This window comes from Oncorhynchus keta, unplaced genomic scaffold, assembly GCF_023373465.1.
Source record: "Oncorhynchus keta strain PuntledgeMale-10-30-2019 unplaced genomic scaffold, Oket_V2 Un_contig_25732_pilon_pilon, whole genome shotgun sequence".
Lineage (NCBI taxonomy): Eukaryota > Metazoa > Chordata > Actinopteri > Salmoniformes > Salmonidae > Oncorhynchus > Oncorhynchus keta.
Window position 1 is genome coordinate 92,501 of NW_026284595.1, and position 9,380 is coordinate 101,880.

A 9,380-nucleotide genomic window follows, 5' to 3' on the forward strand; every position below is an offset into this window, starting at 1 on the left:
CGGGGAAGCAGGGAGGAAGATAATGAGACACTTCAGACTGGGACTCTGCCTGGACAACCTCCTGCTGAAGGACTAGAGGAACATTCACTGTGTTACTGAGACACTTCAGACTGGGACTCTGCCTGGACAACCTCCTGCTGAAGGACTAGAGGAACATTCACTGTGTTACTGAGACACTTCAGACTGGGACTCTGCCTGGACAACCTCCTGCTGAAGGACTAGAGGAACATTCACTGTGTTACTGAGACACTTCAGACTGGGACTCTGCCTGGACAACCTCCTGCTGAAGGACTAGAGGAACATTCACTGTGTTACTGAGACACTTCAGACTGGGACTCTGCCTGGACAACCTCCTGCTGAAGGACTAGAGAAACATTCACTGTGTTACTGAGACACTTCAGACTGGGACTCTGCCTGGACAACCTCCTGCTGAAGGACTAGAGGAACATTCACTGTGTTACTGAGACACTTCAGACTGGGACTCTGCCTGGACAACCTCCTGCTGAAGGACTAGAGGAACATTCACTGTGTTACTGAGACACTTCAGACTGGGACTCTGCCTGGACAACCTCCTGCTGAAGGACTAGAGGAACATTCACTGTGTTACTGAGACACTTCAGACTGGGACTCTGCCTGGACAACCTCCTGCTGAAGGACTAGAGGAACATTCACTGTGTTACTGAGACACTTCAGACTGGGACTCTGCCTGGACAACCTCCTGCTGAAGGACTAGAGGAACATTCACTGTGTTACTGAGACACTTCAGACTGGGACTCTGCCTGGACAACCTCCTGCTGAAGGACTAGAGGAACATTCACTGTGTTACTGAGACACTTCAGACTGGGACTCTGCCTGGACAACCTCCTGCTGAAGGACTAGAGGAACATTCACTGTGGTAATGAGACACTTCAGACTGGGACTCTGCCTGGACAACCTCCTGCTGAAGGACTAGAGGAACATTCACTGTGTTACTGAGACACTTCAGACTGGGACTCTGCCTGGACAACCTCCTGCTGAAGGACTAGAGGAACATTCACTGTGTTAATGAGACACTTCAGACTGGGACTCTGCCTGGACAACCTCCTGCTGAAGGACTGGAGGAACATTCACTGTGTTACTGAGACACTTCAGACTGGGACTCTGCCTGGACAACCTCCTGCTGAAGGACTAGAGGAACATTCACTGTGTTACTGAGACACTTCAGACTGGGACTCTGCCTGGACAACCTCCTGCTGAAGGACTAGAGGAACATTCACTGTGGTAATGAGACACTTCAGACTGGGACTCTGCCTGGACAACCTCCTGCTGAAGGACTAGAGGAACATTCACTGTGTTACTGAGACACTTCAGACTGGGACTCTGCCTGGACAACCTCCTGCTGAAGGACTAGAGGAACATTCACTGTGTTAATGAGACACTTCAGACTGGGACTCTGCCTGGACAACCTCCTGCTGAAGGACTAGAGGAACATTCACTGTGTTACTGAGACACTTCAGACTGGGACTCTGCCTGGACAACCTCCTGCTGAAGGACTAGAGGAACATTCACTGTGTTACTGAGTCACTTCAGACTGGGACTCTGCCTGGACAACCTCCTGCTGAAGGACTGGAGGAACATTCACTGTGTTACTGAGACACTTCAGACTGGGACTCTGCCTGGACAACCTCCTGCTGAAGGACTGGAGGAACATTCACTGTGTTACTGAGACACTTCAGACTGGGACTCTGCCTGGACAACCTCCTGCTGAAGGACTGGAGGAACATTCACTGTGTTACTGAGACACTTCAGACTGGGACTCTGCCTGGACAACCTCCTGCTGAAGGACTAGAGGAACATTCACTGTGTTACTGAGACACTTCAGACTGGGACTCTGCCTGGACAACCTCCTGCTGAAGGACTAGAGGAACATTCACTGTGTTACTGAGACACTTCAGACTGGGACTCTGCCTGGACAACCTCCTGCTGAAGGACTAGAGGAACATTCACTGTGTTAATGAGACACTTCAGACTGGGACTCTGCCTGGACAACCTCCTGCTGAAGGACTAGAGGAACATTCACTGTGTTACTGAGACACTTCAGACTGGGACTCTGCCTGGACAACCTCCTGCTGAAGGACTAGAGGAACATTCACTGTGTTACTGAGTCACTTCAGACTGGGACTCTGCCTGGACAACCTCCTGCTGAAGGACTGGAGGAACATTCACTGTGTTACTGAGACACTTCAGACTGGGACTCTGCCTGGACAACCTCCTGCTGAAGGACTAGAGGAACATTCACTGTGTTACTGAGACACTTCAGACTGGGACTCTGCCTGGACAACCTCCTGCTGAAGGACTGGAGGAACATTCACTGTGTTACTGAGACACTTCAGACTGGGACTCTGCCTGGACAACCTCCTGCTGAAGGACTAGAGGAACATTCACTGTGTTACTGAGACACTTCAGACTGGGACTCTGCCTGGACAACCTCCTGCTGAAGGACTAGAGGAACATTCACTGTGTTACTGAGACACTTCAGACTGGGACTCTGCCTGGACAACCTCCTGCTGAAGGACTAGAGGAACATTCACTGTGGTAATGAGACACTTCAGACTGGGACTCTGCCTGGACAACCTCCTGCTGAAGGACTAGAGGAACATTCACTGTGTTACTGAGACACTTCAGACTGGGACTCTGCCTGGACAACCTCCTGCTGAAGGACTAGAGGAACATTCACTGTGTTACTGTACAGGTGTGTGTGTGTGTGTTACTGTACAGGTGTGTGTGTGTGTGTGTGTTACTGTACAGGTGTGTGTGTGTGTGTGTTACTGTACAGTGTGTGTGTGTGTGTGTTACTGTACAGGTGTGTGTGTGTGTTACTGTACAGGTGTGTGTGTGTGTGTGTGTGTGTGTTACTGTACAGGTGTGTGTGTGTGTGTGTGTGTTACTGTACAGGTGTGTGTGTGTGTGTGTGTGTGTGTGTGTGTTACTGTACAGGTGTGTGTGTGTGTGTGTGTGTGTGTGTGTGTGTGTGTGTGTTACTTACAGGTGTGTGTGTGTGTGTGTTACTGTACAGGTGTGTGTGTGTGTGTGTGTGTTACTGTACAGGTGTGTGTGTGTGTGTGTTACTGTACAGGTGTGTGTGTGTGTGTGTGTGTTACTGTACAGGTGTGTGTGTGTGTGTGTGTGTTACTGTACAGGTGTGTGTGTGTGTGTTACTGTACAGGTGTGTGTGTGTGTGTTACTGTACAGGTGTGTGTGTGTGTGTGTGTGTTACTGTACAGTGTGTGTGTGTGTGTGTGTGTGTGTGTGTGTGTGTGTGTGTGTGTGTGTGTGTGTGTGTGTGTGTGTGTGTGTGTCATTACAGGTGTGTGTGTGTGTTACTGTACAGGGTGTGTGTGTGTGTGTTATGTACAGGTGTGTGTGTGTGTTACTGTACAGGTGTGTGTGTGTGTGTGTGTTACTGTACAGGTGTGTGTGTGTGTGTGTGTTACTGTACAGGTGTGTGTGTGTGTGTGTGTGTGTGTGTGTGTACTGTACAGGTGTGTGTGTGTGTACGTCTTCTGGTCTGACTGTGTCCTTCAGAAAGTATTCAGACCCCTTGACTTATTCCACATTTTGTTACATTACAGCCTTAATTCTAAAATGGATTCAATTGTTTTTCCCCTCTCACCATAATGACATCACAATAACCCCATAATACCAAGTAGCAGGTTTTCATCAAGGATCTCTGTGCTTTGCTCCGTTCATCTTTCCCCTCGATCCTGCCTAGTCTCCCAGTCCGCTGAAAAACATCCTCACAGCATGACGCTGCCACCACCATGCTTCACTGTAGGGATGGTGTCAGGTTTCCTCCAGACGTGACGCTTGACATTCAGGCCAAAGAGTTCAATCTTGGTTTCATCAGACCAGAGAATCTTGTTTCATCTAGAGTCTTTAGATGCCTTTTGACAAACTCCAAGCGGGCCGTCATGTGCCTTTTACTGAGGAGTGGCTTCAGTCTGGCCACTCTACCATAAAGGGCCTGATTGGTGGAGTGCTGCAGAGATGGTTGTCCTTCTGGAAGGTTCTCTCATCTCCACAGAGGAACTCTGTCAGTGACCATTGGGTTCTTCTCCCCCGATTGGTCAGTTTGGCCGGGCGTCCAGCTCTAGGAAGAGTCTTGGTGGTTCCAAACTTCTTCCATTTCAGAATGATGGAGGCCACTGTGTTCTTGGGGACCTTCAATGCTGCAGAAATGTTTTGGTACCCTTCCCCAGATCTGTGCCTCGACACAATCCTGTCTTTGAGCTCTACAGACAATTCCTTTGACCTCTTGGCTTGGTTTTTGCTCTGACCTGCACTGTTAACTGTGTACCTTTCCAAATCATGTCCAATCAATTGAATTTACCACAGGTGAACTCCATGTTGTAGAAACATCTCAAGGATGATCAATGGAAACAGGACCCACCTGAACTCAATTCAGAGTCAATACTTATTTCGGTTTATTTTTAATAAATATGCAAGCAGTTCTAAACCCATTTTCGCTTTGTCATTAAGGGGTATTGTGATGTCATTAAGGGTTATTGTGATGTCATTAAGGGTTATTGTGATGTCATTAAGGGGTATTGTGATGTCATTAAGGGGTATTGTGATGTCATTAAGGGGTATTGTGATGTCATTAAGGGGTATTGTGATGTCATTAAGGGTTATTGTGATGTCATTAAGGGGTATTGTGATGTCATTAAGGGGTATTGTGATGTCATTAAGGGGTATTGTGATGTCATTAAGGGGTATTGTGTGTCGATTTGAGGATAAAAAAGGCTGTAACTTAACAAAATGTGGAGAAAGAGAAGAGGTCTGAATACTTCACAAATGTACTGTAGGTGTGTAGGTATACAGGTGTGTGTGTGTAGGTAGATATACAGGTGTGTGTGTGTAGGTAGGTATACAGGTGTGTGTGTAGGTATACAGGTGTGTGTGTGTGCGCGTGTGTGTAGGTACCTTCCAGGCCCTTCTGGTCTATGATGGTGTGGGCAGCCTTTGCTACAGCGCTCTGCAGGGTCTCACTGCCCACCTGGTTCAGTCTCCTGGAGGTCAGAGCTCTCTTCTGCTTGTTGGTACCAAACGCCTCGATCAGAGAGTCCACCTGTAGGGGGGGGGGGCAGGTATTCATTCTGATGATTGATGTGATCAGATTCAGATTATAATGAAGCCCGCTGTGGATTTAGTAAAACAACACTTAACCCTGACAGGAAGTAAACACTCTAATCCCTGGAACTAGAGACTAAGGGGAGGGGAGATGTTCAAGTCTGACGGAACTCTAGAACGTTCCGGGTTCTATTTTTAACAGAAATGAATGGGGGTACCTTTTCCCTGTATGTTAGATCAGTGTTCTGGGACGCATCATTCTCTGTAGACGCTCCCTGGGAAACAGACAACATGTTAGTCAGGTAGAGAGACGACTCCCCTGGGAAACAGACAACATGTTAGTCAGGTAGAGAGAGACATGTTAGTCAGGTAGAGAGAGACGACTCCCTGGGAAACAGACAGAAACAGACAACATGTTAGTCAGGTAGAGAGAGAGACGACTCCCTGGGAAACAGACAACATGTTAGTCAGAGAGAGAGACGACTCCCTGGGAAACAGACAACATGTTAGTCAGGTAGAGAGAGACGACTCCCCTGGGAAACAGACAACATGTTAGTCAGGAGAGAGAGACGACTCCCTGGGAAACAGACAACATGTTAGTCAGGTAGAGAGAGACGACTCCCTGGGAAACAGACAACATGTTAGTCAGGTAGAGAGAGACGACTCCCTGGGAAACAGACAACATGTTAGTCAGGTAGAGAGAGACGACTCCCCTGGGAAACAGACAACATGTTAGTCAGGTAGAGAGACGACTCCCCTGGGAAACAGACAACATGTTAGTCAGGTAGAGAGAGACGACTCCCTGGGAAACAGACAACATGTTAGTCAGGTAGAGAGACGACTCCCCTGGGAAACAGACAACATGTTAGTCAGGTAGAGAGAGACGACTCCCTGGGAAACAGACAACATGTTAGTCAGGAGAGAGACGACTCCCCTGGGAAACAGACAACATGTTAGTCAGGTAGAGAGACGACTCCCTGGGAAACAGACAACATGTTAGTCAGGTAGAGAGAGACGACTCCCCTGGGAAACAGACAACATGTTAGTCAGGTAGAGAGAGACGACTCCCCTGGGAAACAGACAACATGTTAGTCAGGTAGAGAGAGACGACTCCCCTGGGAAACAGACAACATGTTAGTCAGGTAGAGAGACGACTCCCTGGGAAACAGACAACATGTTAGTCAGGTAGAGAGAGACGACTCCCTGGGAAACAGACAACATGTTAGTCAGGTAGAGAGAGACGACTCCCTGGGAAACAGACAACATGTTAGTCAGGTAGAGAGAGACGACTCCCTGGGAAACAGACAACATGTTAGTCAGGTAGAGAGACGACTCCCTGGGAAACAGACAACATGTTAGTCAGTAGAGAGAGACGACTCCCTGGGAAACAGACAACATGTTAGTCAGGCAGAGAGAGACGACTCCCCTGGGAAACAGACAACATGTTAGTCAGGTAGAGAGACGACTCCCTGGGAAACAGACAACATGTTAGTCAGGTAGAGAGACGACTCCCCTGGGAAACAGACAACATGTTAGTCAGGTAGAGAGACGACTCCCCTGGGAAACAGACAACATGTTAGTCAGGTAGAGAGAGACGACTCCCCTGGGAAACAGACAACATGTTAGTCAGGTAGAGAGACGACTCCCCTGGGAAACAGACAACATGTTAGTCAGGTAGAGAGACGACTCCCCTGGGAAACAGACAACATGTTAGTCAGGTAGAGAGACGACTCCCCTGGGAAACAGACAACATGTTAGTCAGGTAGAGAGACGACTCCCCTGGGAAACAGACAACATGTTAGTCAGGTAGAGAGACGACTCCTGGGAAACAGACAACATGTTAGTCAGGTAGAGAGACGACTCCCCTGGGAAACAGACAACATGTTAGTCAGGTAGAGAGAGACGACTGGGAAACAGACAACATGTTAGTCCCTGGGAAACAGACAACATGTTAGTCAGGTAGAGAGAGACGACTCCCTGGGAAACAGACAACATGTTAGTCAGGTAGAGAGAGACGACTCCCTGGGAAACAGACAACATGTTAGTCAGGTAGAGAGAGACGACTCCCCTGGGAAACAGACAACATGTTAGTCAGGTAGAGAGAGACGACTCCCTGGGAAACAGACAACATGTTAGTCAGGTAGAGAGACGACTCCCTGGGAAACAGACAACATGTTAGTCAGGTAGAGAGACGACTCCCCTGGGAAACAGACAACATGTTAGTCAGGTAGAGAGAGACGACTCCCCTGGGAAACAGACAACATGTTAGTCAGGTAGAGAGAGACGACTCCCCTGGGAAACAGACAACATGTTAGTCAGGTAGAGAGACGACTCCCCTGGGAAACAGACAACATGTTAGTCAGGTAGAGAGACAAGACTCCCCGTGGGAAACAGACAACATGTTAGACAGGTAGAGAGACGACTCCCCTGGGAAACAGACAACATGTTAGTCAGGTAGAGAGAGACGACTCCCCTGGGAAACAGACAACATGTTAGTCAGGTAGAGAGAGACGACTCCCTGGGAAACAGACAACATGTTAGTCAGGAGAGAGACGACTCCCTGGGAAACAGACAACATGTTAGTCAGGAGAGAGACGACTCCCTGGGAAACAGACAACATGTTAGTCAGGTAGAGAGAGACGACTCCCCTGGGAAACAGACAACATGTTAGTCAGGTAGAGAGACGACTCCCTGGGAAACAGACAACATGTTAGTCAGGAGAGAGACGACTCCCCTGGGAAACAGACAACATGTTAGTCAGGTAGAGAGAGACGACTCCCTGGGAAACAGACAACATGTTAGTCAGGTAGAGAGAGACGACTCCCCTGGGAAACAGACAACATGTTAGTCAGGAGAGAGAGACGACTCCCTGGGAAACAGACAACATGTTAGTCAGGTAGAGAGAGACGACTCCCTGGGAAACAGACAACATGTTAGTCAGGTAGAGAGAGACGACTCCCTGGGAAACAGACAACATGTTAGTCAGGTAGAGAGACGACTCCCCTGGGAAACAGACAACATGTTAGTCAGGTAGAGAGAGACGACTCCCCTGGGAAACAGACAACATGTTAGTCAGGTAGAGAGAGACGACTCCCTGGGAAACAGACAACATGTTAGTCAGGTAGAGAGAGACGACTCCCCTGGGAAACAGACAACATGTTAGTCAGGTAGAGAGAGACGACTCCCTGGGAAACAGACAACATGTTAGTCAGGTAGAGAGAGACGACTCCCTGGGAAACAGACAACATGTTAGTCAGGTAGAGAGAGACGACTCCCTGGGAAACAGACAACATGTTAGTCAGGAGAGAGAGACGACTCCCCTGGGAAACAGACAACATGTTAGTCAGGTAGAGAGAGACGACTCCCTGGGAAACAGACAACATGTTAGTCAGGTAGAGAGAGACGACTCCCCTGGGAAACAGACAACATGTTAGTCAGGTAGAGAGAGACGACTCCCTGGGAAACAGACAACATGTTAGTCAGGAGAGAGACGACTCCCCTGGGAAACAGACAACATGTTAGTCAGGTAGAGAGAGACGACTCCCCTGGGAAACAGACAACATGTTAGTCAGGTAGTCAGAGAGAGACGACTCCCCTGGGAAACAGACAACATGTTAGTCAGGTAGAGAGACGACTCCCTGGGAAACAGACAACATGTTAGTCAGGTAGAGAAACTCCCTGGGAAACAGACAACATGTTAGTCAGGTAGAGAGAGACGACTCCCCTGGGAAACAGACAACATGTTAGTCAGGAGAGAGAGACGACTCCCTGGGAAACAGACAACATGTTAGTCAGGAGAGAGAGACGACTCCCCTGGGAAACAGACAACATGTTAGTCAGAGAGAGAGAGACGACTCCCTGGGAAACAGACAACATGTTAGTCAGGTAGAGAGAGACGACTCCCCTGGGAAACAGACAACATGTTAGTCAGGTAGAGAGACGACTCCCTGGGAAACAGACAACATGTTAGTCAGGTAGAGAGACGACTCCCCTGGGAAACAGACAACATGTTAGTCAGGTAGAGAGACGACTCCCTGGGAAACAGACAACATGTTAGTCAGGTAGAGAGAGACGACTCCCCTGGGAAACAGACAACATGTTAGTCAGGAGAGAGACGACTCCCTGGGAAACAGACAACATGTTAGTCAGGAGAGAGAGACGACTCCCTGGGAAACAGACAACATGTTAGTCAGGTAGAGAGACGACTCCCCTGGGAAACAGACAACATGTTAGTCAGGTAGAGAGAGACGACTCCCTGGGAAACAGACAAC

At 48.7% G+C, this 9,380-nt stretch overlaps 1 protein-coding gene and 1 long non-coding RNA gene across 2 annotated transcripts in view; both read right to left on the reverse strand.

The window, feature by feature from the left end:
• Window positions 1-1,971, reverse strand: part of LOC127922446 (uncharacterized) — a 12,503-nt gene extending 10,532 nt beyond the window's left edge. The window contains exons 1-3 of the long non-coding RNA XR_008111388.1: window positions 1,957-1,971; window positions 935-1,153; window positions 1-861 (exon numbers count right to left, since the gene is read on the reverse strand). The exon at window positions 1-861 is cut by the window's left edge and continues 69 nt beyond it. This is a non-coding gene — a long non-coding RNA (uncharacterized LOC127922446). The remainder of the gene's footprint in view (window positions 862-934; window positions 1,154-1,956) is intronic.
• LOC127922444 (DNA-directed RNA polymerase I subunit RPA49-like) overlaps window positions 1-5,402 on the reverse strand; it is a 21,176-nt gene extending 15,774 nt beyond the window's left edge. The window contains exons 1-3 of the mRNA XM_052506224.1: window positions 5,328-5,402; window positions 4,963-5,107; window positions 1,993-2,043 (exon numbers count right to left, since the gene is read on the reverse strand). Coding sequence (XP_052362184.1) covers window positions 1,993-2,043; window positions 4,963-5,107; window positions 5,328-5,402 — 271 coding nt within the window. The remainder of the gene's footprint in view (window positions 1-1,992; window positions 2,044-4,962; window positions 5,108-5,327) is intronic.
• Window positions 5,403-9,380: the final 3,978 nt, after the last annotated feature.